This window comes from Aspergillus melleus (genome assembly GCF_016097325.1).
Source record: "Aspergillus melleus strain CBS 546.65 chromosome Unknown contig6, whole genome shotgun sequence".
In the NCBI taxonomy this organism is placed as follows: domain Eukaryota; kingdom Fungi; phylum Ascomycota; class Eurotiomycetes; order Eurotiales; family Aspergillaceae; genus Aspergillus; species Aspergillus melleus.
The window spans coordinates 839,868-866,002 of record NW_025763375.1 but is presented as its reverse complement, the minus strand read 5'-3'; the positions used below and the strand labels follow the sequence as shown (position 1 = coordinate 866,002).

The following is a 26,135-nucleotide window of genomic DNA, read 5'->3' as shown; positions in this document are numbered from 1 at the left end:
GGCGGCTTTGACGAGGGATACACTATTGTATGCAAGATCAACAAACTGTCCTTGATATGATTGATATCTTGATTAGAATTGGGCAAGAGCGGCCGCTCTCTAGAACTTCGTCTATGTCGTTACAAATTCAAGGTCCCGCAAAACAGATGAAGAATTTTGTGTTGCTTCAACTAGAAAACTCCGTTTCCTGCATTCGTTCAAGGTATGACATAATAATTCGATATGCAGGTGGGCGGACGCACCGGTGCGGGACCCGCGATCCCGGACCTTGTAGGGGGCTATCTGCGGAATTTCAAACCTTCTGTGATGATCCTACTTGCAACATTGTCATTTCTGTACGTAAGATCACTGTCGCTCATCGTGGTTCAATAAATCCTGGCTCTACACTTCTCCTCTCTCAAACTTTTCAGAGCATTTTCCAAACAGCTCGCATCCTCTTGCACTATGACCCTGGATAATCGTGCGCAAGTAATTATTATCGGTGCCGGCCTGTCGGGTCTCACAGCTGCCGCAGAACTGAATCGTCAAGGGATTGATGTCAATGTACTCGAAGCATCATCCGATATAGGCGGTAGGGTCAATTCGGCCACCACCAAACTCGGGTCCCATCTGGACCTTGGAGGGCAATGGATTGGGCACGGACATGATCGCATCACTGCTCTGGTAGAAAAGGCAAGAGGTACGACATATCAGACGTTCTCATGCGGTTTACCGATGCTTGTTCGGGAAGGTCGCACCGTGTCTCTGTTTTCTTCATCGGCGCTTCTTGCGACTATCTATCTCGTTATTCTCGAGCTAGCGAGCCGGATCTATGTTCCGCAGGGCTGGATCGAACTCTCAGTGGACAAAGCTATTGCAACATTCGTCCCTTTGGAGATTGCTCGACAGCTCCTTCGTCTCCTCGTCACAGTTTCTTCTACCGCGGAATTGAGCATGTTCTCGACTTACAGCTTTGCGAAATCAATTGCTCTATCTGGAGGGTTATCGACAATGTTACGGACGCAAGGCGGAGCTCAAGACAGTTTGGTGGTGGAGTCTATGGGCATCACTACTTCTATGTTAGCCAACGAGCTCCCCCGGAAAGTTCTAACCGACATGCCGGTCACCAGCGTGTCGCAAAATGATAGCGATGGAGTGACTGTACGTACAGCGTCAGGCGAACAGTTCCACGCCAGAAAAGCCATCATTACAATTCCACCGCCAATGCTGAGAGGCATCACGTTTGATCCGCCACTGCCCCCCGAACGCATAGCGCTTCAAGAAAATACCCGCATGGGCGTCGTCTACAAAGCCATTGCTGTTTTCGAGGAGCCCTTCTGGCGCGAGGGATTAGGCGGAGAATTTCTCGTGCTTGACGACCCTGCATGCGGCGTCTTCGATTCTTCGTCGCCTGGAGGCCCGGGTCACTTGTGCTTCCTAGTCGCCGGCACCCCTGCACGCCAGCTCGACACGCTTGACTCAAATGTGCGGCGCGAAATGCTGTTGTCTCGACTTGCTCCACATCTCGGGCGTCGAGTTCTCCAGCCCGTGGAATGGCACGAAAAAGCATGGCATCTAGACGAGTTTTGCGGTGGTGGGTATCTAGCATATGGCATTGTTGGTACGAGTGATGGGCTTCTACCGATGCCCCATGACCCGATCAATGATTTGCACTGGGCAGGAACGGAGACGGCGCAGGAGCATCCCGGATATCTTGAAGGAGCCGTGCAGTCGGGCGAGCGTGCCGCCCATGAGGTCGCTTGTGCTCTTCGTAGAGCGCACGCTGACAGTAATGAAATATTTGCCAGTTGAATGATAATGATAGTTAAAGACACTTAGTATAGTGAATGTATATAGACGGAATATATCGCCGCTTATCGGCGGCATCTTGGTAAAGCACCAGCGCAGAAAGCGGGGTCTGCCGAGGGCGGTAAGACTGATATAAACATGGCTTAATCTCTGCAAACCTGAGAGATCTATGAATAAATTCTGCTTAAGTGTGCTGGAATAGAATGTCCTTGCATTCACGATATGTGATAGTATTTAGTGTTGTTATTTCCTGAACATCCTTCGCCTTATTCTTCATTTTTTTTTTTTTTCAAAGAAAAATGATACGCCCATATACACCAAAGTCCTGCATTCTGCCGCCATGATCTTGAGGTTTTGTTGCGGATTAGCCGTAATAGTCTAGTCTGGATATGGCTTTAGCGTATGATATGGGCTTATAGATCGGGGCGGTAAGTCACTTTCAGCTGAACAATCATTCACTCAGCCCCGCATCATTTACTCTTGCCTCCAGGAATCAAGAGGCCGACTGCAAACCAGGACAAGGTGTGTAGTTGGGCCTGACAAGTACAACCACTTCGATGTGCAATTGATCATATGCAGCTCGACAATCTGGTCAAAATCTCCCGAGATTGGCAAGGGTCATTCATGCCAGTGCCGAAGTTCCATTCATCCTACATGATCGCTGCCATGTGTTAGGTAGCAATGGCTACAGAGGATCCAATAGACTTTGCACACACTGCTATTCTTCAGGTCGCGCATATCGCGTCTTCATTGGGAGTCGAGTTGAAGCGACCGGTGTGTGCGCGTCTTGGGGCGGAATTGTTGCTGGTCGCCGACTACATCGACACCGTTGGCCTGGACCAGGAGAATCGACTACGACTGCGGATATCGAAACTGCTACGTGACGTGGAGACTATATGTAATGTGAGTTTGCCATATAAGGGCTTTGCATGAATGGAGGAACTAATAACTCAAACCAGTGGCCGCACCAAATACAAAAGAATGGGTACCCGCTTCTGGAAGCCATAGGGGAGTCTTTACAAGGGATGACCTCCTATGAGAAGGCTCAATCTAAAATCAGAAGAGGCCTTGATAACCTAACTAAAGACTCCCGCAATACGGAAGGAGTCATTGCACATATTGCAAAGTTCACAAAACGCGATCGGAAAGCATCGAGACGAGATGTTGGCGACGATACCACCTCGACAAAACGAACAGCTCAACCCCAGTGCTCCAAACACGCCAACGAGATTGTCCATCGAACTCTGAGAGAAGTTATGTGCTGTACATGTCCCATTGAGGGACTAGGAAAATCAACGCCGAAAGAACATCTAGCATGTCTCTTGCTACAGCCGCCCTCTCAGCAAGGCACAGGCCATGAACTAGTGCAGTTCGAGATGCTGTTCTCGTCAACCCCATTTTGGCAAGGATTACGATTGAGCCACTGGCAGGAAGTGGAGCTACTCGTTCCGAGAAGCAGCTATACAAGTACCAGGAAACGCGCCCGGTTCGCTGATGCGGACGACGCGTCCCAAAACACGCCAAGCCTCCTATCGTCGAGACGACTTTCTCGAGTTGACAGAGGACAGTTTTGTCGCCTTATAGGTGTCGAAGCTGACTCGCGACTTTGTCTCTCGGTTCAGAACGAAGAACTACAACACTGCTTTGAGCCGCCTAGACAGAACGTTAAGCATGTGCCCGGTATTCCTCTAGCGACCATACTCCGCAATCATCATCTACCACCGCGAATGAAGGTTGTATTGGCTTACATCATCGCCTACTCTGTTTGGCAATACTACGACTCGGACTGGATGAAAACAGAATGGACAAGTGAGACCATACAATTCATGAAGGAGGCGAGGGCCCCAGATGACCAAGAAAAGGTATACACTTGGAAGCCCTATCTTTCAGTGCACTTTAACAGCGATGACCCGGAGTGCAACGAATTCAACAAAACCCTCGGTGGTGTTCATTACTACCCAAGAATTAGAGCCCTTGGGATTATGCTAGTTGAGATTGGCATTGGATTCCCTCTGTTCAAAGAGAACAACCAGGGCCAGCCCTTGGCTGCCAGAATCAACAAAGAACTACTCACAGCCCTCGGCTATACGCGAGATCGCGCGCGATGGAGAGATTTCGATTACCCAGGGTATATGAGCGCGATCAGTCATTGCTTGGAGCCGGACACGTTCAACATGGCGCCATTTGTGGAAGGTGCAAGTTCGCGGGAATGGAAGGAAGGCCTGAAACAACGGAGAAACATACTATACGATAAGGTCGTATTTCCACTGGAAGAACTGCTCCAGGGCACCAAGTGGATGAATGACTATACCAAAATCGACCCATTGGATGTAACTAGGAAGGTTACGAAGCTTGAACAATCAGCGATGCCCGAAGATACCGAAGAACGCAAAGTCCCGAAGAAGAAGCGCACTCCAACCGAGAGGGCGGCTGCTAGATGGCTTTCGCGCCTCGAAGAGTTTCACAAAGAGCTCACTCAAGTCGCGTCAACAGTTGGTCTCCGCACCCCAGAGCGCCCAGTGCGCATTGCAATCCTGGATACTGGGTATGATGAGGGAGCGCCGTTCTTCTATCTTCCTGGTGTTCAATCCCGGTTAAAAGGATGGAAGGACTGGGTTGATCAATCCGATATGCCTCAGGATTGCGATGGACATGGAACTCACCTGGTGTCTCTGATCATGAAATGTGCACCGGAGGCGGAACTATATGTGGCACGTATTGCTAAGGATGCGAAGGTCTTTTCAGATGCCAGTGAAAATATTGCGAGTGTAAGTGGCATTGACTTTCTCTCATTCAACAAGGCCTAACATCATTTGACTGACTTTGCATGGAAGGCAATCTTATGGGCAAGCACGGAATGGGAAGCCGACATAATCTCCATGTCCTTCGGTTTCGCAGACGAGCAGCCATGCATCAGCCAGGCTATCCACGAGGCCCTCTACCGACGTAATCATTCAACACTTTTCTTCGCAGCAGCCTCCAACTTCGGCGGAAATGGTAGAGAGATGTTCCCCGCCCGCCACGACGCGGTCATTTCGATCCGCGCAACAAATGCCAACGGCGATTTCGAAGACTCCAACCCCCCCAAAAGCGAGGACGAAGCAAATGTGTTTGGCACGTTGGGCGTGGATGTGCCATCAGCATGGCCGGATCGCGTTGATGAGGTCTACAAGTCCGGTTCGTCAATCTCTACGGCTATAGCAGCCGGGATCGCAGGATTTCTGCTGGAATACATCGGTGCCCATCCACCGGATAAGCCATTTTATGCTGTTCAGCGCAGAGCTTGGACACGAAAGGGAATGCACGCGATTTTCAAGGCTTTGGCTTCCGACACTTTGAGGGTCAAGACGGGGTATCTGTACCTGAAGGTATGGGATCTGATCGGGCAGTCGGAGGACTCCCGTTGGGCCAAGTTGGGGACAGCACTCTCGGACCTTTGAACATAGAATCAGATTCATAGTATATATTCATGTTGAAACTATGCAGCGAACATGATCATGGGTTTCCCCAACCTCTGAGACAGCGAAGCCTCCTGCATCGCGACCGCCTGGTAGCTTATCGGTGGAGATTGGACTAACCACCACCTCTTCCAACCCTTGCACTTCCTGTTCGTCTTCCACCTCGTCATCTGTATCATCTTCCTCATCATTGCTTAATAGAGCACTCTTATGCCTCAATTCATCATAGATGATTCGATCTCCTTTCCAGCCCTTGATCTCAATTTTGAGAAGCTGGTAAGCAAAGACGATGTCCTCCCCGGCTTTCCACTGATCCGCCTTCTCGGTGCTCGTAGATCGCGCCAAACCAGCTCCAGCACCAACCTGACCGACCGGCGAAGGGGCATTTCCACTAAGCTCAACCTCTCCGCCGCGTCGTTGCGTATTTTCCAGGTCGGCAGAGAACCCCTTGGCAACCATAAGACCCGTAACCATGTAAACGGGTGTCCTGAACCCAGGGATCCTACCCGCCTTAGTGACTGCCTGAACCATGGGAGCTCTCAAACGCGATTGGATCTCTTCGAGTGTAGGATCATTCACGAAAAACATGGACTGTAGGGAGTGCATCGTATATGTTGACTGCACGTCACTGCCCCGACTGCCCGAGACTTTCGCGGACACACTGTTCAGAAATTCCGCCCACACGCTCATCGAGACATCGCGACTGTTTCCGCGAGTGATGCTTCGCTCATAGTCGGTAAATGTTTCAACCCGCGGATATCTTGTTTGTAATATTGTCGCATCGACGGTCGTGAGCGCTCGGTGCGGTCTTAGCGGATCGGCTATGATGTTGCCCAAGGCGATCGGGCCTGTGCCGGGTTTGAAATGGAAGTTGGGGGCGAGAATGTAAGTTGGTTGTTGCGCCATGCTGTACTATCGAGGGATAGATAGCCCTGTTCCTCCGGGGAGTAGGAGTAGGTTGTCTCGCGTTCAGCTCCAGCGCCAGCCTTCGCGCTCGGTGAAGCCACGTGATCTGATCGGCGTGGGGTCATGAAATGGTGGGGGAAAGAGCAATGAGCAACGCACTCTCGACATCCAAGTTGACGGAGCCGCTTTTGGGAGTTCGGGACTGCACGAGGCGGCTGTGATGGGAGAGTTGCCCAAACCAAGCGTCATCATTCCCATCACAACAGTTTTCAGCAGTCTAGACTCAAAATCATGACCTGAATAGTCTCAGCCGATCGTGCGATCTGCCCCTCGTTGGGATCCACAGGCATTACCAAAGGTGTTGACAATATAACGGGATCTAGAGTCTTCTCACGAGCTCATGATCACCATGGAGATTTCTAGCTCCATCGCAGAGTCTGCCCAGCGATGCATTCATGGCTTGACCGGATGTCTGGCTATCCCAGCCTTGATGGAAAATGAATGGGCGGAAAATCGCCTCGCTGATATGAATTTGTGGATTTCAGGAACAGGAGCTTGCGCCCGAGGACGAGCATCTCTAGACTCGAGGCTGGCATCGAAGCCTGAAGCGCGTGATGTCATCACCAACTTACTACGCCTTCTCGCGGCAGTGATTGACGAATGCAAATCACGAGGTCAAGCACCCGGCCTTGACAACAGGCAAGAATCATCTCCGAGTCTTGAGGAGACTAGCGGTCGCGCGTTTTCTCCTTGGTCTGATGATTCCAGTTCAGATGACGAATCGAAGGATGGATACGAAAGGAAACTCCCTTCTAAGTCTCCGCTGCAAGAGTCCATGTACAACGTCGAGTCCATGGAGGATCAGCTTGCGAGGATTGCGGTAGCTATTCGACGTTCTGGGAGGCGTTCTCGCTTACAAAAGGCTGATCAGCAATTTGATCCAACAGAGCATGAGGAACTAGAGGGTTATTTAATTTCTATGCTGCATACGCATCTAAAACACATGCACAAAACTCGAGACGCGTCAACACTAAATGAAGTGCAGCTGAGGCTTGTGCGCTGCAACTTGAAGCGCCGAAATCGTTTCCTCTATGCACAGAGACATTCCAAAGGCCTGGACGGAGTCATCATGCGACCTCCAGACAGAAAACCTGCAGCAAACAGACAAGAAAGCGCGAATCAAGACGATATAATTGATCACAGTGATAATTCAAACTTGCCCAAAATCGAGCATCAGAACCCCAACAGCACTGTAATCACCGGGACCAGCGCCTCGGCATTGTCCGATTCATTCATGATGCCCCATACAGCACCCGCAGCTCCTGCTGCATCCTCGGTCATGTCAACTACAGTCATTGATCTTGACTACCCTCATCCTCCACGATTTCATGAGGACGCACATCTGTTTAGATGCCCATGTTGCTGCGAAGCAATCCCGGTTGCTCTTGCCGACAAAAATAAGTGGAGGTAAGCCTCTATCCCAATGCTTTTTCAGCACGACCGCAAGACTAAGTTGACTAGAAAACATATCGCAGACGACTTAAGCCCTTATACCTGTGTTTTGACTGGATGTGATCAGCCAGATGTGCTCTTCAACACAAAGGAAGCAGGGAAACAGCACCTTTTGAAAGATCACAGCAGTATGACATACTGGATTTGCTTTGCCTGTGGGAACGGGGCTCGTTACTACAACATGGAAGATCTCATTCAACACACAAGTTCCAGTCATTCGTCATCTATTCCATCCGATCAAATCGCGTCGCTTGTTGACATGTGCAAAAAGTCCACACCTACGCAAATTTCACAGTGCCCTTTGTGCAACTGGCCAGAGAAAGGAGAGGAGGTCGAGAAAGATGCGTTACTCAACCACATTGCAAAGGAAATTCATTCTTTCTCGCTCAGGGCACTACCATGGGCTGATGATCATGGTGAAGAAAGCCAGGAGAGAATACATAATAGTTCCCGAAGAGTCCAAAATTGGCTGTTTGGCCGTGACTCTCAACAAACGAATAGCCAAGAAACACCGTCATTTGCAAAGACAGCCTCAGGACCGGAGTATTTTGAGCAGAACTCTTACTTTGCAGGAAGCTCCAGAGACTCGTCCTCGAGCGAGCCTGATTCTGATGGATCCAGACAATTAGAGCTAGAAGAATTGAGAAAGAACGGGGAATTGGGGGCCGACGAATCGCACCAGGATGATGAAGCACAATCTGCAGGGCAAAAGACCCAGCATGATGAAGGTCTAGGCAGTTCAGCTGATTCGAATCTGTCGGGCGACCTCAAACCACCACCCGACTTGCAACAATTCAAAACTCCGCGAGAGAAGATCAACGCGTTGATCGCATGGTTTGACCAAGTGATGATCCCGCGTTGTGAGCAATATGTTGCGGAGCCGCCAGGCGACTCGGAAACGCAGTACGATGAATATAGAAAGCTCAGAGAGGCAATTTTCACACATGTCCTGGGAAGAGCGGATGAAATTAAACCAGACGAGAAATACAGTCTCCGTCGTGATCGCCGTATTCTCTTGGAGAGAGTAAAAAAGACCCTGACCAATCTGGAATCCACAGTTGATGAAAAACACAAGGCGGACGAGCAGTGCCCTCATCCTGAATGTGCTGGACATGCCTTCAAAGACCTGAAAGCCCACATGCTCACTCACCAGGTCGACAGGCCAGAAAAGTGTCCGGTTGTGACCTGCGAGTACCATGTCAAAGGCTTTTCTCGCAAATACGACTGTAACCGCCACGCTCTGACCCACTATAAAGGCACGATTGTCTGCGGTTTCTGCTCCCCAGCCGAAACTCTAGTGAAGAAGGTTTTCGAGCGTGTCGATGTGTTCAAGCGCCATCTTATCTCTGTTCACGATGTGGAGCACACCCCACCAAACTCCCGCAAAGACGTGCTCAACAAAGGTCTTAAATTCGCGAGCGATGCTACTGGCAAGTGCTCTATTTGCTCAATGACATTCAGCAATGCCCAGGATTTCTACGAGCATCTGGACGAGTGTGGCCTGCGCGCAGTGCAAAAGCAGTCTAATGGCGCCGAGATCGTTCCTTCTTACGATGCCGAAGCCGATGCAGATACCATATCCTTTGCCCTAGACCATGATCAAACCATCTACAACAGAGTGCTCATTCAGATTCTCCCGGCTCTATCCGGCAACGAGATCCTCCTTTTACACCAGGCATACAAAGACCGCGTGAAGTTGGACGGCAAGGGCGTCAGCCTCGCTAAACACCTCCAACAGAAATTAGGCACTTCCAGCTTTGGTAAGGTTTGCCATGCTACTGCCCTGGGGCGCTGGGAATCAGAGGCATACTGGATAAGTCGTTATTACGAAGAAAGCCCCTATCGTCGTGAACTACTCATTGAAACCCTAGTCGGACGCTCAAATAACGCAGTTCGCCAGATTAAGGAGTGCTTTCGGAATCCTCAGTACCAAAGTACTCTAGAGCACTCGGTGCGCTCTAAACTCCGTGAGGGCAATTTCCAAAAGGCTGTATTGCTTGTACTGGAAGAACGACGCCAGGACGATAATGAGCTATATGATCCGAGACTTGTGGATCAAGATGTCACGGATTTGTATCATGCACTGCACTCTCACGAGGACGGAGAGACTGCCATGATCAATATTATTGTTACTCGAAGTAACACTCATCTACGTGTGATGCTAAACATGTATGAGAGAAACCATGGGGAGATTCTCATGGTAGCCATTCGTGCTAAGTCAAACAATCTAGTGGTATGGCTAATTCCTAGCAATCTTCGCTCATCCGACAACTATGTGCTGTTGCTTCCCCTGATAGAAACGTTTCCTTTGACATACAACATGGTTCTAATGAATGATTTTGATTTCTATATAGGGAGAAGTTCTCACCCACATCCTCAATGGCGCAATCAACAGACCTCGGCGTGACGCCGTTCTTCTTTATCAAGCTATCCGCGAACCGCCCACTTCTGACTATCGATCCGACCTCATAATTTCACGTCTGGTTCGGCTCCACTGGGAACCACAGCATTTGGAACAGGTGAAGAATGAATATAGCAGGCGATACCAGGAGCTTGTTGAGGAGGCCATTGCGGAGCAGCTGGCATCACCCGAAGAGAGAGATTGGCGGGACTTTTGTATTGAGCTTGTGCGTAGCTCAGCTGCTAGTAAGTGAAAGGATGGTTCATGAAATCGGGTCAATGATCTCGTGGACTTTTGTCACTATGTTTACTCGTGAGCATCGAGCTCGATGAATTACAACTCTTCAGATAATGCAACAGGATCCAGATTTAGATGCAACCCCTTGAAAGTCAGAAAAGGCAGGAAGCATTAGGATTGCTATCGAGTGGTACAGGTTGCAGCTCGGATAGGTCCGTTTTTTAGTGCCGCGAGTCGAAAATGGCGCTAGTGGATCACGTGACCCACACCCGAGAGTCTCAAAATTTCGACTCGCGCGAACTTTTTCAACATTTTACAAGTACTTAGTAAGTAGTTACTAACTACTTAGTATAGAAAGTACTTAGAAAACAGTTTCCAAGTACTTAGCAAGTACTTGTAGAGTATATATTAGGAATTACGTAGGGTAATTAGGGATTACATAGGATAGTAGGTAGGCTGCGGCAGCATCGGACGGATCGTACGATAATATCATATCGTATCGTATCGCAGCCGACATCGATATGATTACAATATTTAGATTTTTTGTCTGATACAACTAGACTTCATCAGAGCCCACGAAAGCCCAAGCCCAACCCAACCCAGCCCACAAATGGGCTGGGCTTTGGGCCAGGTTTTAGGGCCCATAATGGGCTATGGGCTGAGCCCAGGGGCCCACGGCCATTAGATGGGGCCCAAATGGGCCCCCAAACTAGGCTAAACAGTGCAAACATGCTCCGATCTCATGACTGCATAATTTATGCATTTTTTAGCTGTAATATTGAGTATTTCTCTTACATTATTTCTCTTGAAAAGCAATCATTGACTCGTTGTAATGTCTACTTCGCCTGGTTATATCTTATATTCTTACTTGCTGAAGCGGTCAGCGTGCAGAGATTAGTTATTAAGATACTATTTAAAAAGCAGTAATTCAATATATTAATGATACTCAAACTCATCATCCTCCCTATTCTTCCTCTTTCTGAATCTTCCTGAAGCTCGTGTTTGTGTGATATTCTCTGGTAACTCAGGCTCTGTATGGCTCTGTATCACTGCTACTTCTTCATCTTCTTGCTCCTCAGTGTCACTAATCGGCCCTATCTCAACCTCCTCTAAATTCTCATCCTTCTCTTCCTTTGCTGCCTCGATCTCGTAGATAGAGAAGAATTCCTTGAGAAATTCTGCCTCTTGGTCTTCGAGATCAAATCTTGATGTACAAAGAAACATCATAATCTCCTCAATTGTCTCAGACTTCATCCGACCGCGGCGGTAATGACAGATATCTCGAGCAGTATTGAAAAGTCGTTCAACACCAGCACCTGTTGCTGGAATAGAGAGAATATCCCGTGCAAGGGCTGCAATAGCTGGAAATCGATATTCATTATCTCTCCAGAATTGAAGGGGCTCCATATCAATAGTGTCTTCAAGGATATTAGTATATGATTAAGAAAAATAACGTGTTTAACATACCACTATTAAGATATTGAGTCATTTCATCCCTCACTGGCTTTGGCTGTGGTTTGTGCTCATTCAACATCTTTTTAAGCCTTGAGCTTGGTCTGGCTGTGGTAAGGGGAGTAGCAGAGCCTTGAATAGTAGAGAGACGTTCTTGATAAGGAATCAGAGCTTCTTGGAAAGATATCCGGTAAAGTTCACGTTATTGTTTATCCCAATCATCAGATAGAAAGAATTGGAACTTGTTATCAGAGGCAAGCATTGTGTTAATCGCATAGATATGTGGTTTAACTCTATCTGTCTGCGAGTAGTACTCATCAAGCTTTGATCGACCAGCTTCAAGAGAATCAAGCATCTGTTTTTTTCATGGAACACACTTCCGCCGGAGCTGCTTCATTAGTTTTTCAAGATGCTCAAAGAGCGCATTATAGATCTTGAAGACGAGGTGTATTGTAATCTCTCGAGTCTTTGATAGCTCAGTTGTATAGAGAAAGAACGGCTCAGTAATATAGAGAAGATAGTCGATTTGGCGCCACTTCTCATTATTTGGTACCATCTCTTCGCAATCATAGTCCGCACAAAATTGTGTAAAGATATCGCGGAGTCGTTTCGCGCGACGGAGCATGAGAAAGGTTGAATTCCATCGAGTTCTTACATCTTGGATTGGTGAAAGCTTGAGACTGTCTGTTTGGAGACTGTTGAATGTCTCCCGGCGTGAAGGGCTTCCGTGGATATAAATTGCCAGAGAGCGGACCTTGTTCAAGGTATAAGAGATCTCATGCTTCTGGTGCTGTGTATTTGCCTTGATTGAAGATGACAGCCGATCAGTCCACTTTGTTTCTGTAGTATTGTTTTGTGGAACTGCTCTGAGACGGTCAAGAAGCTGGTTCAGGCTAAGTTGGATAACATGAGCAAGACAAGAAGTTCGGATAATATTAACATCATTAGATAAAGCCTGCTCGAGGGAATCAGCCAGTGTTTTGTTATTTGATGCATTATCACTAGTTAATCCAAAGACCTGATCTTGAATCTGATGACTATTCAGTGTTTCAAGAACAACACTGCTCATGTTTAAACCAGTATGTGCTCCATGAAGAGGTTTAAAGCCAAGAAGTACTTCCCGATATACCCAATCAGCATCAATAAAGTAGCCAGTTATAGCTAGAAATGCCTGGGAAAATGGAGATGTCCAACTGTCAAGCGCAATTGATATCTTTGAACCTGAAGGAAGCATCCTAAGGACCCTTTGTTGCCGGTCTTTGACTAGCACTTCTAGCCGACGACGGATCGTCATTGCAGATGGGATTTGTGGCATATTGGGTGCATTGTGGGCCATCTTAATCAAGCTTATAAATGTTGGATGCTCGATTAGATAAAAAGGAAGCCGATTAATTGTAAGAAATGATAAAATCTTTTCCTCCCAGGCTGGTTGTGAGAAAGGAACGTCAGTCGGAGCAGATTCCTAGTAGAATAATTAATTATTAGTTAAAGAAGTATAATAATAGAATATTAGATATACCCTTTTTTGTAGGAATTTTATGATTTCATCCTTCTGTCTGTTCTCAAACCGTTGGCACGCAGCGGTCTTTAGGTGCCTTGTCATTGTTGATAAGCCATGACGCCCTTCCTTCCCTTTAATGTCCTTTTTCATAGAGTAAGGATGTTCAAGGATTTGGCTGCAGCGTTTACACATGACCTTTGGGGCGCCGTCTATACTAGAAGCGACCTGATCATATTGCTTCCAAATATCTGAAAGATGGTTTGAGTCCCAATGTATCTTGCTTTTAGACCCATAATCAGTTTGTAACCACCAGTCTACCCATTCACTATGAATCATTTCGTTGTAAAGCACATATGCCTTTCTTCGATCAGGCCCGACGCGTTCAAGAGAGGATGGAATTGTAAGAGGAATAGCTGGTCGAATAAATGAAGACGTCGAAGGATCAAGGGCATCAAATGGATGCTGGCTGCCAGATGGAGTAGCTGCGTAATTTGAAGAAGTCAGAAACGTTAGATTATCTATCTCTGCATCATAAAGAGATGATGCAAAGTCAGATTGCTGGCTTTGGGACATGATAAAGTAAGTATACAACACATAAATAAAGAAAAAAAGAAGGGTAAAGGAGATAGATACATGACTAGAAGAAGGATTTCTAATAATTTGATTTACTTAGCTGTTGATAGTAAGTCACACAAACAAGCCTACATATCACAAGTGAAGTGTATTTGGCCCAACGAGGCCCAACGAGGCCCAACAAAGCCCATCAGGGCCCATGAATAGCCCAAGAAACCCCACAAAGAGCCCACGAAAGCCCACGAAAGCCCACGAATAGCCCACGAAAGCCCACGAATAGCCCACGAAAGCCCACGAAAGCCCACGAAAGCCCACGAAAGCCCACGAAAGCCCACGAAAGCCCACGAAAGCCCACGAAAGCCCACGAAAGCCCACGAACAGCCCACTGATAGCCCATTCCCAGCCCAACTTGGTTTTAGATACCCTCAAAATATTTTCATCCGGTCAGATATATAGATAGAATACTGATACAAAGAGCTAAATTCCTTCAAATTCACTTCTTTATACTGTCGTTTATGATTAGAATTCTAAAATAGAGAAAATGAGCTTTCATTTCGTGTAGAGAATAAACAAATCAGAATAAGCAGAAGTAACTTCTTTTTTACTTTTTCTCTTGTCAAGAAGATACACACACCCTTTTATATTTGAAATATATATCTAGACAAGTTTACATTAACTCCATCCACGAATCACCCGTACACCACCATAACAATCGGAATATAGGATTTTTATAAGTAAATAGCTTAAAATAAGCTTTACTTTCTTTAATTCGAAGAGGATTTCCTAGAATTTCCTACTGCTTTAGGCAAGGTTACAAAGAAGTTCAGTCGACAAACTGGAACAGATGTAAAAAACAGTATTTTATTTTGATTATTTAGCAGCTTTATGAACGCCAAGACCAAGATTTTATGCAAAATTGGGCTTTTGCGGGGGCCCATTGGGGGCCCATCGTGGGCCTGATGGTTGGGCTTGGGCCTGAAATCTGGGCCATCAGCCCACAGTGGGTTGGGCCATGGGCCCAAGAGTTAGGCCCATTTGTGGGCTCTGATGAAGTCTAGATACAACTACGATATTTAATTTAAATTGTTGAATAATTGTCCGATATCTATTCGATAACAAATATTATAAACAATCCAAGATTTCTAATCCGAACGAATTGACATAGGTTATGCATTTTTTACAGTATTTTTGAAATATTCAATATGTAATTGATTTCATATTTATTGGTGTGAATTTGTGTTTTATGATTTTTTTTGTTAATTAATATATTTTGTTATTCTTTATTACAATAATGAATATTTAATTGTTCAAAATTATATTACAGATTATTAAATTCAAATCTGTTTAATTGTTTTAATTTTTTCAAATTCTTTCCGATCGCCCCTGCGTGTATTTTTTAGTTGACATTTCAAAAAGTGAAAAATCATTATCACTATTTTTTTGAGTCTTAACGGCACTATGAGACTGTTTGTATTATGATTGTTTGTTTTGGATTATAACAAGTATAGAGCTTGCCTGTTCAATTGCATAATCATTATTTAAGTTGTTATATAAATTGTTCAATATATTTTCGATTTGATAGTTTTTTTTTATTATTACTAATTGACTCGATATCATTAAGCAATGAAGTTGGCTTTCATGTTTAATTGAATATAGTAATCTCACCATTAAAAAAATATTCTTTGATTATCTTAAATTCGGTTTGTTGAAGGTCGAACTTTGATGTAAATAAATGAAGTATTAGAGATCGAATTATTTTAGATTTTAATTGTTTTTGATGATAATGACAGATATCACGAATATAGTTGAAAAACTGTTTAATATTAGCATCATTAACAGATGTTGCTAGAATATCTCGTATTATTGTTACAAGTATTGGATACTTATGTTCATGTTTCTTTCAAAATACTTTTGACTTGCTTTTAGTAAGATTTATTAGACAACTTAACTAAAAAGTTTTATAATAAATCAAAAAAGTATACAAATTTTTTGCAAAATATTATATAATTTTATTTTTCGACCGATCAACTTCATCTTGTAGAATAATATGCGAATTTATTATAAAATTAATTTTTTTTGTCAAATTCTTGAATGATTTAGATTTGAGAAGGCTCGTTTCGGGGGATAATATGCTGTTAATATTGGTTGAATTTTTTCTATATTTTATTCTGATAGATTGACATTTAATAAATATCTTTTTTTTTGTTTTTTTTTCCAGTCATTGCCTTCAAAGAATCGAAATTTCTTTGAAAAATATAAAATAATTATAATTGTATAAACTGTATTAAATGATTCGATATCAATTGTTTTATAGTATTTTGAAAGTTTCTGTTTCGTTGTCTGTAATGTTTGAAACATTCTCTTTTTTCAAAAAATAATTTTGTGTTTTAATAATTTTTTAATATTATCAAGATGGCCAAAAAATTCATTATAAATATTAAAGATAGAATAAATAGTAATATTTTGAGTTTTTGATAAGATCTTGATGTAATGAAAGAAAGATTTTATAATCAAAAAAAGATATTTTACTTGATGTTATTTCTCTGGATTGAGCTGAAATTGAACATATTAATAAATTGAACAATATTGGCTGAAAACTCATTGTAGTTTCTTGGCACGTTTTAACATTAAAAAAATAAAATTTCAACGTGTGTAAACATCTTGAATAAATAACAGCTTTGGTTTTGTTATTTAAAATGTTCGGAAAATCTCTCAATGTTGAAAACTAACGTTAATGAATATAGCAAACTTTCGAATCTAAAATATTTTAATAATTATAATTCTTTGATATAATATAATATATTTATTTTCTTTAATGTAGTTATGATATTTTTAAAAAAGTATACAAAACAATTTGTAACGATTTCGTATATTTATTTAATCACTTTGATTCGGCCTCCGCATTCTTTGGGTTTGTTTTAATCTTTTCAAAAAAATTCTTTAGATTAAATTGCATGACGTGCATAATGCATGATACCCGGAAAATAGATATATTGTAAAAAGTTTGAAACTAAATTATCTTTTGAATGTTTTCGATCATTGTGTTATTGTTTGATGTATTATTAGTTATGATTGATAATATTCGATCGATAATATTATGTTTTTAAAAGATTCGGATAACAATTTTATTTAATTGAGTTCTAATATATGATCTTTGTATATGTTTAAATCCAAGAAGAATCTTACAGTAATTCCAATCTTAATCAAAAAAATATCTAATAATTGTTATAAATGTCTGACCAAAAAGAGAGGTTCAGCAATCTAGTGTAATAGAGAAATAGTTTTTAGACAGAAGTTTATTAAAAACATTCTGTTATTATTTTTGGACTTTATTATTTAGAAGCCGTTTTATATTGCGAATAAATGGGATATTAAATTTTGAATTAGCAAATTTAATATATTGCAATAGCTCTTTAAACTCCGAATGTTTAACAATGCGGAATGAAAGACGGATAATTGTGATAAATTTGAAGATCTTTTTTTGAAAAGTGGTCTGGTTGAATTTTGTGTTTGTTGATTAACGTGATTGAATAGAAATAGAGAATATTAATATATAATATAAATTAGATTAGAGATAGACTTATCATTTTTTATAATAAATGATTAATGTTTTGCTTTGTAGTTTTTTGTGACTTAACACAAATTATATTGATAAGATGGGCTTTCATTGGTGATAAATTAACACGGTTAATCTCTGGGTAAATGATTATATTCTGACAGCGTTTATATATAATCTTAGGCTTGCCAATCTTGATATTTGTAATTTGATCAAATGACTTCCAAACATCAGACTTTTTGAGATTATTATTTTAGTAAACAAACTTTTGAAATTTTTTTTTAGTGTTGAATTCGATTATTAATCATCATTCAACAAAATGTTTCTGTGATTTGTTCATTGTTCGATTACTTTTATTATTGTTATAGAGTATATAGATTTGTTGATAGGATTTGCAAACAATGCGTGTAAATAAATCGGATGTGTGAGAATATCGAAACGGAAAAAAAATTTAAAAAAAAATTAATTGTATTGTAATTTAATTATTTGTCGCGTCTAAAAAATTATTTAATTGTAAAATATCTGGATCAATAAATGAATCAACATATTGAAATATTGTATATTGATTCGAGAATGTTTGGAAATGAGACATAATAAATATAAGATTAAATAAGAATAATAGAATAATTAGATTTACGAGTAAGAGTTTTACAGAGAATTCAGCTATAAAATAAAAATAAGATTATGAATAAATGTTGATGTGATTTTAACGTGTTGAAGATAATATTTAATATTAATTAGATATAAATGAATAAAAGTGGATATTTGTTAATTGATTTATCTAATATCCAATTGATATTGAACGACATCGGATGATATCGTTCGATCTATGTTGGATATCAAACAATTATCTCGCGATTGTTTGAATTAAAAAAAATGTTTAAATTTGCAAGTTGGAAACTTCAAATATAAATTGCGTCTTATTTTTATATGTAAATATACTAAATAAAATAACTTTACGATGAGACAAAGCCCTCGAAAATTTGTAAATATTATTTTGAATATTAAAATTGTAATATTTATAAATTCGGATATTATATTAAAGTTTTATAAAAAAGCGTATTACATTGTTTGTATATTAAATATATATTTTTATCTAACAATCATCTATCAACTAATAATTGTAAAATTACAAGCAATAATAACACGCTTGTTATCTAAATAAAATATATACTGTTACATTAACAATATTAGTTTATGAATACAATATTATATCTTATTATTTTCAATGACAAGTGAGAGAAATAACAAATGAGTATCATTATAATCAAACATGTAAAATTTCAATTGTAAAATAATAATTGATTAGTTTTATAACTATTATCTGATTGTTCAGAATAAAATAAATTAGCAAGTTTTATGTTAATGCGGATATTTGTATAATATCTATCGATATTGTCTGATGTCTGTTAAATATCGTATATATGACAACGATATTGGAAAAAATCAATATCGTATTGGTTGCCGACTACGATAATGAAAAAATGTTGATGTCGTACGACCTGCCGCAGCCTAATAGTAGGGTAGTAGGGTTCTTTAGGGATTATTAGGGTTCTTTAGAGAATATCTTATATATTCTTAAGTAGTTGGGAAGTAGTTGGGAAGTAGTTGGGAAGTAGCTAGATAGTACTTAAATAGTGATTAAGATACTTAAAAAATACTAATTAAATACATGAAATCTAAATTCAAAAATTTCGCGCGAGTCGTTCTGCTTAATAAGCATGAACTCGCGCGAGTCGAAGCGGGAAAAAGTGGGGTGAACTCACGCGTGTTCAAAAACGAACTCGCGTGAGCTGTGTACACCGAGTGGTAACTTCTATTATTTGAGCTAGAATGACCGGTCCAACTCTGAATAAAAGCTATCCTATGCATTTCAATCCCTTCCAACATATTCCACTACTTACTTTCGTCAAGTACATACGACCACAGGGTGTGGAGAACAGGGCTTCCCGTCCGCTCAGCCGTACTTAAGCCACACGCCGGCCGGTTAGTAGTTGGGTGGGTGACCACCAGCGAATCCCGGCTGTTGTATGTTTTTTGCTTTCAATTTTCTTTTTTTTTCTGGCTCTGTCTGTTTGAGTTTAGCGAGCTTCCCTACTCATCAGGCCAAATTTGAGTACTGCGCTATAAAGCTACCTCATAGTTGACTTGCTCCGCCTTGACGGCTCTGATATGCCCTGGACCTCGCCCGGCGCGGTGGTTGCTCACCAAGTAATTCTAATCGGCTTGTCCTCTCGCACGCCCATTGATGGGGTATATAATAGTGTTCATTTATGTTTATAATCTAGGCTCTATCTGTTTGAGTTTAGCGAGCTTCCCTATTTATCAGGTCAAGTTTGAATACTGCGCTATAAAGCTATCTCATAGTTAACTTGCTCCACTCTAACAGCTCTAAGATGCCCTGTATCTCGCCCGGCACGGTGATTGCTCATCAATTGATTCTAATCGGCTTGTCCTCTCGCACACCCATTGATGGGGTTTCTGCGGTTGACCTACACCTTCCGTTCCTTCCGCCTGATCCAGCTAATCTCGGCTGTTGCGGCTACTCGATGCGCTCTGCAGAAGTTCCTTTAACCCGATTACGTAGCTCCTTTCATCCGATTGAGTGTTGTACTTGCTGTCTCGGTGTAGAATCCTACTCCGGAGTAGGCGATATCTCAGGGTCAAATAAACTTAGTGGTGGTTATATCAATACGGCTTGATGCCCTAATTGGGCCAAACATAATTCTTCAAGTCTTCGAGGAGTAGAATAGTGCAGTTCCTCACTGCGTCATCGTAGATGAGAATTATCATGAGTACGTGCACAGGGATTCTTTTTGCCGGAATACTTCTGACTTCAGAACTATAACCCGCCGAATCACGGATGCGACAGCGCCACGCGATTGTTGCCGATCAGAAACCAGGATGACATCCGCAAGCGGGGTATGCACATGCGTTTTACTGCTATATAAAGGGTGATTCTTCACGTTAGACAAGATCCTCGGCTCAACCGCTGTTTACTCACCGAGCGCTTCATACTCGGGCAGTCTTCCGAGGATATTTAAACCATTTCCCCGAACCGTTTACCTCGCTTAGAATCAAAAGTATGGACCCAGTCACCCATTCCGCCAACATTGACGAGGAGCCGGACGCAGTTGAAGTTAGTAAGGCCCCAGACGGAATTACCACCATTACAATCAATCGAGAACACCGTCGGAATGCTATCGATGGCCCGACGGGCAAGAAGCTCACAGATGCATTCTTGGACTTCGAGAATGACCAAGATCAAAAGGTCTGCGTCTTCTATGGCGCAAACGGGAATTTCTGTGCAGGATTTGATCTTCATGAACTTGCCAAGTTTGCAGACCCGAAGTCTGATTATACGGGCCCTCGGGTTGGCAAACATGAGCGTGTTGAGGGCCGCAGTATTGGACCTATTGGACCCTCCCGTATGCAAATCCAGAAGCCCGTCATCAGTGCTGTTTCTGGATATGCGGTCGCGGGTGGACTGGAGCTGAGTCTGCTTGGAGATATTCGTGTCGCTGAGGAGGACGCTATCTTTGGCGTGTTCTGCCGTCGCTGGGGTGTTCCTCTTATTGACGGCGGCACTGTCCGCCTTCAAGCTATTGTTGGCCTCGGCCGCGCAATGGATATGATTCTAACTGGCCGAGGAGTGGGCGCGGAAGAGGCGTACACGATGGGTCTTGTCAACCGTGTTGTCCCCAAAGGTAAGGCTCTTGAGGAGGCAACCAATATCGCACGGCAACTCGTGAATTTCCCCCAGGGCTGCATGAACGCCGATCGAGAGTCGTGCTACTATGCCGTCTATAATGCGGGATCATTCGAAGATGCGTTGAGTTTCGAATACGATAATGGAATTAAAGTTATAGATTCTGAGAGTTTGAAAGGGGCTACTCGGTTCAGCGCTGGTGCCGGCCGACATGGCAAGTTCGATGAAGTGCCCTGGGAGCGACCATAAACGAGTGATGGTCGAAGCTACACTATAGCTGAAAGTTGGTGTTGTAATATTGTATCTATGTGTTGGAAGGCTCGTGTGGAATTTACAAAGCTACATTGATACTGCTGACCTCGTATAGTTAGGTTCTACGTTTATTTCTTGACTTGCTATTATCGCAGACGTTAGGAGCCTCTTTTTTAGTCAATTCCCAGTCGTATCAGACTAGTTATATCTAGATATATACAGCAATACCTACGTAATTCCATACGGATGTAAGTATGTATTATCTCTCGGTAGTTTGAATCAAGATTATAGGTCTTGTTAACGGGACAGCCTATACTAGTATGATATTATCTCTACCTTAACGGTCTTTTTAACTTCAAGCTACCCTAACTATTCTAAGTCAGAATAAATAAGAAGCTGGACTATAAACTTAATAACCTAAAAACCCTATATTCCCGATGATTCTGAAAAATATCTGATGGTACTATATAGTATCTAAAGAAATCCTGAAAAGTCACAAATATTAGAAAATCGTCTATCGGCAATATCTATGTGCGATAGCTGGTTTGGATTCGCGGGCGAGTTAGATAATTTGAGTGCTCTGTTGACTGTTCAGCTGAGATTATGGATCCTCCGATTTGACTACTGGACCAGCGGATCTGGCTAATGAATTATGGGTCGAAACTACAAACAAGCATCTAATTGGCCCGCTGACCCATATCGCATACCATAGCTAGGCCGATCTCGCAGGGATCAACAGAACTATGGGAAATTATGGAGATGAGCAGGTCCCATTAAGCTTTCATGCACAGTCCCTGGCATGCCTTTGACAAATTCCTGAGCTGCCAAGACTAGGTACTTGCAGGCCAGGGGTATTTGGCCTTCCCCTTGTCTACAATTCTGTGAGATTTCCCTCTGCGACATTTCCCCCTCCAGAGTCCCGTCAATATGGGAAACGCGCCCAGTTCACCAGCTCATACATGCCTACTCAGCGCTGTCGGGAACGATTCGTCTCTCCTGGCCTTCCCGAGTCAACCGCTTTACGAGTCGCTCGCTGCTAACCCCTACAATCTGAACTGGCCCGTCTACCCAGCTGTTGTCGCAACCCCGAAAACGTCAGAGCAGGTTGCAGATATTGTGCAATGCGCCGTCGAATATGACCACAAGGTTCAGGCAAAGAGTGGAGGTCGGAGCTATGCGAACTTCGGTATGCGCGCTTGCTATGTCCGGCCGACTTTTTTTTTTCAGGCTATAGGTACTAACTTATACGCGCGTTATTAGGTCTCGGCGGAGTGAACGGTGAAGTAGCCATCGATATGAAGCATTTTCGACAGTTCTCGCTCGATGACTCAACTTACCTGGCCACCGTCGGACCGGGTCTGCGACTCAGCGACATGACGCGGAAGCTCAGTGCCGGCGGAAGAGCCATGCCATATGGCGCAGTCCCCGAGATAGGTGTGGGCGGGCATTTCACGATCGGTGGGCTCGGCACGTACTCGCGCCTATGGGGTTCCGCACTGGACAATGTCGAGGAGGTGGAGGTCGTGCTGGCAAACTCGAGCATCGTCCGTGCCTCCAGGGAGTCCTACCCAGACGTGTTCTTTGCCATTCGAGGCGCGGCCGCCAGCTTTGGCATCGTGACCGAGTTCAAAGTGCGTACTTATCCGTCGCTCCGCCAGACAGTCCAGTATAAGTACGAGTTCAGCATTGGCAGCTCCGCCGAGCGGGCAAACTTGTACATGGCCTGGCAGGAGCTATGCGCGCAGAAGAACCTAACGCGCAAGTTCGACACGCGCATGGTCGTTACGCAAGGCTTGATGATCATCCTGGGCCAGTTTCACGGGACGAAAGCGGAGTATGAGGAACTGGGGTTCGAAAAGCGCCTTCCTGCTTCCAACGCCGGTTCTGTGATCGTGGTCACCGACCCGCTGGCCATGCTTGGACACGATATAGAAAAGCTAGCCACCGGCATCGTCGGCGGGGTGCCGTTGCACTTTTACGAGAAGTCATTGTCCTTCGAGACGGATAATCTTCCGTCGAATGAGACGGTGCACGAACTCTTCCATTATCTGGACGAGGCCGATAAAGGGACCCTAACGTGGTTTTCAGTAATCAGCATCGCGGGCGGCGCAACCAACGATGTCCCTGTCCATGCCTCCGCGTACGCCCAGCGCAATGTCCTGTTTTATGTGGAATCATTCGGAATTAACCTCCTGGGCCGCGTGTCGCAGACAACGGTTGACTTCCTAGACGGAATAAATGAGCTTGTCACGGAGGCGCTTCCGGGAGCGGACAGAAACGTCTACCCTGGATTCGTCGATCCATTCCTGCCTAATGCTCAAGAGGCGTACTGGGGCCCTAACCTGCGACGGCTGGAGGAAATCAAGGCTGCTGTTGATCCCAACGACGTGTTCCATAACCCGCAGAGTGTGCGTCCAGCAGGGAAGGAAACATAGTTCGCATGCAGGTTGATAGCCTGTCGTACGCGAAGATTGTGGACGCTAAACGGGTCCTTTTGAACAAGAGACGGGTATGCTGGCACGGTGTTTAACAAGAATTTCAGCAGTCGGATACCATCCAAGACTAGCTGCCCAAGCAAGCGCAGACCTTTAATCCGCGCTGAATGAATTGACGTCAGCATCCTTGAACACCAGGTCCCACAGTGCCGCCTTCTTGCCCGGCCACCACAGCCCAGATCGCCGGGCTGCACCGCGTAGTGAAGCTTCGTCCTCCCCAAATCGTCCTTGTGGTCCAAAGCAAGTTCTGTCACCCGTGCAGCGATGTCCTCTTCGGGTGCCCCAGATTGCCATCTACAGCCCTAGCGTAAATCATCTTGGAAATATAGGTCCTCGTCGTCTAGTATGTTGCTCATGGATGCATGTGTAATTCCAAAAGTCCTGTGAGGTCCATCATCTTCTAACGATTGGTCTGCATTGACGCCCTCTGCGTTCTCGTCTTCATCGCTAGGAAGTTTCTGCAGTGTAAGCAGAGCAATTTCCTTCATATGGCCGGCGACGTGTGACTGGTGAGCCTCACTCGAGAAGACAGTGCTGGATTGGGCCTTTTCCGAGGGTTGAAAACCGTCGCCAAATGGACACTTCAGTATCTTATCGAGGGCTGGTCTCCGTGCGGCGTTGCAGAGGATCCCACCGTGCACTTCAGGCACGCCGTGCTCCTTGATGGAATGCTCCTGTTACTGGATTTCTTGGTCAAAGTCGATTGTATCCGAGCCATTTTGAGCATGTGCTGCATCGACTTTTTGTAAATCAATAATTTTCAGGTGTCTGTAGCAAAGGGATGTTGGGAATGCCTTCAGGCACCCTCGCCTCCATGTTCTGAGCAGTGAGGGTAGAAGAGGCGGCCGCGGTGTTCGCAGAGGACTGGCCAATACTGAACAGAGTGCCTGTGGTCGCAAAGGGGTCGTTAACGCCCAATTCTTGTTGGCTGAAGACCGGCTCCGTGAGCCAGTAGCAACCGAGGTGGTATCATTATCCTGGATGGAAGCCTTGGCTGCAGTATTGGAATCCTGGATAAACCGTTCATTCTTGCTCAAGGTGGAGAGATGGGACGCTGCGCTGCTGGGACAACCCGCTGTGGGCATTCTGACGATGTCTTGCACGCAGGGGTCCTTGTTATTGCTATTTTGCCTACCCAGTGACTAGCGTAGGATTACGCAGTAGGTCCCTGAGGGGTCTCAGCCATCAGGATTCAGGGGAAGGAAAGTGGGGCGCGAAGGACATGAGGAAAGTCCGGGGGATATGACGTTTTCCGAGAATTACGCCGAAGACCCGCAGTCGCAATATCTATATTTCTTCCAGTAACTATAAATACCTCGGCCCTGGAACTTCTACCCTCGGATTCTCAGTCGCCGGCCAAAATGTATTTCATCTATCTGCTCGCTGTTCTCCCTCTCACAATAGCAACTCCCCACAAGCGCTCCATCACCTGCCTCCAAGTCGGCTCCACAGCAACAGCCAGCTGGACCAACAGCGCCGGCCAGAAATGCACTTTCAGCGGTATCGTGGGAAGTAACTATGGTACTAACCCGTCAGGCTCAGGAGAGTACGTAACATTTGTTCTTCCAATATCAATGTCTTCTGACAGAACCATCTTAGCTACTCGTGTAACGGTCGATGCGGCGCCGGATGTTCTGGCAGCGCATTAGGCAACGTCTACACGCAAGATTGCTTCTCCCATGATATTTGCTCATACTTTAACAGTGCCAGTGGAGGCGCCAGGTACGTCTTCTCTTTGCCAACTGTGGGCGGCAAGCATGCTTAACGTTCTTAGCGATCCAAACTGTGGAGCTGCATATGACGCTGCCATTGACGATACTGCTGGCGGCCTTCTAGCTGGGTGCTCGCAGACAAATCCCAGTAATTCTGTTTCAAGGCCCAACTCTAGTCCAGCTTGCCAGTGATAGATTTGTGTAATTATGGTGTTGAAAACACTTACCCGTTTCTCCGACCGACATATACAACCTTTATTTGTCGTGTTCTTTGGCCTGGCTTTCGACGGGACGAGCATTGGAGGATTCTCGTGATTATTTAGAGAAATTACTCCCAATAAGCTTGGTTCATGGTTGCACTAGGGGTAGTCACTGTAATTATCATGCCTATATATTATTGCAACCCACATTGATCCAGACCCGTCTAAACCCATTTCCGACTGCTCCTTGCCTTACATTGCTGATTAGCCATTCCAGATTAACGAGAGAGTGTTATGCCAAACATCCTCCAACGTAACCTAGTAAAAAGTGAATGACCTACCTAGACTATCTCTAGATCATCCGTGACCAGGACAAGGTGCCA

General features: G+C 44.3%; 7 protein-coding genes across 7 annotated transcripts; 6 read left to right on the top strand and 1 right to left on the bottom strand.

Moving 5' to 3' along the window:
* Positions 1-444: 444 nt before the first annotated feature.
* LDX57_010073 (flavin monoamine oxidase family protein) lies at positions 445-1,791 on the top strand (the record flags this gene model as incomplete). The annotated part of the gene is made up of 1 exon (XM_046091818.1): positions 445-1,791. The coding sequence occupies one exon, from the start codon at positions 445-447 to the stop codon at positions 1,789-1,791; it is 1,347 nt and encodes a 448-aa protein (XP_045947795.1).
* A 678-nt stretch (positions 1,792-2,469) lies between these two features.
* LDX57_010072 (S8/S53 family peptidase) lies at positions 2,470-5,228 on the top strand (the record flags this gene model as incomplete). The annotated part of the gene is made up of 3 exons (XM_046091817.1): positions 2,470-2,691; positions 2,748-4,556; positions 4,623-5,228. 3 exons carry the CDS (start codon positions 2,470-2,472, stop codon positions 5,226-5,228), a joined length of 2,637 nt encoding a protein of 878 aa, XP_045947794.1.
* On the bottom strand, positions 4,556-6,479 carry LDX57_010071 (uncharacterized protein). The gene has a single exon (XM_046091816.1). It carries the CDS (start codon positions 6,150-6,152, stop codon positions 5,256-5,258), a length of 897 nt encoding a protein of 298 aa, XP_045947793.1. The 5' UTR covers positions 6,153-6,479; the 3' UTR covers positions 4,556-5,255.
* A 1,366-nt stretch (positions 6,480-7,845) lies between these two features.
* Positions 7,846-10,318, top strand: LDX57_010070 (uncharacterized protein; the record flags this gene model as incomplete). Its single annotated transcript, XM_046091815.1, has 2 exons — positions 7,846-9,897; positions 10,019-10,318. 2 exons carry the CDS (start codon positions 7,846-7,848, stop codon positions 10,316-10,318), a joined length of 2,352 nt encoding a protein of 783 aa, XP_045947792.1.
* Positions 10,319-20,469: 10,151 nt separating this feature from the next.
* Positions 20,470-21,342, top strand: LDX57_010069 (enoyl-CoA hydratase/isomerase family protein; the record flags this gene model as incomplete). Its single annotated transcript, XM_046091814.1, has 1 exon — positions 20,470-21,342. One exon carries the CDS (start codon positions 20,470-20,472, stop codon positions 21,340-21,342), a length of 873 nt encoding a protein of 290 aa, XP_045947791.1.
* A 930-nt stretch (positions 21,343-22,272) lies between these two features.
* Positions 22,273-23,780, top strand: LDX57_010068 (uncharacterized protein; the record flags this gene model as incomplete). The annotated part of the gene is made up of 2 exons (XM_046091813.1): positions 22,273-22,531; positions 22,606-23,780. The coding sequence occupies 2 exons, from the start codon at positions 22,273-22,275 to the stop codon at positions 23,778-23,780; spliced, it is 1,434 nt and encodes a 477-aa protein (XP_045947790.1).
* Positions 23,781-25,201: 1,421 nt separating this feature from the next.
* LDX57_010067 (uncharacterized protein) lies at positions 25,202-25,605 on the top strand (the record flags this gene model as incomplete). Its single annotated transcript, XM_046091812.1, has 2 exons — positions 25,202-25,386; positions 25,440-25,605. The coding sequence occupies 2 exons, from the start codon at positions 25,202-25,204 to the stop codon at positions 25,603-25,605; spliced, it is 351 nt and encodes a 116-aa protein (XP_045947789.1).
* Positions 25,606-26,135: the final 530 nt, after the last annotated feature.

Excerpts from the sequence above, each read along its gene's own strand:
- LDX57_010071 (XM_046091816.1), bottom strand. The coding sequence starts at position 6,152 with ATGGCGCAACAACCAACTTACATTCTCGCCCCCAACTTCCATTTCAAA.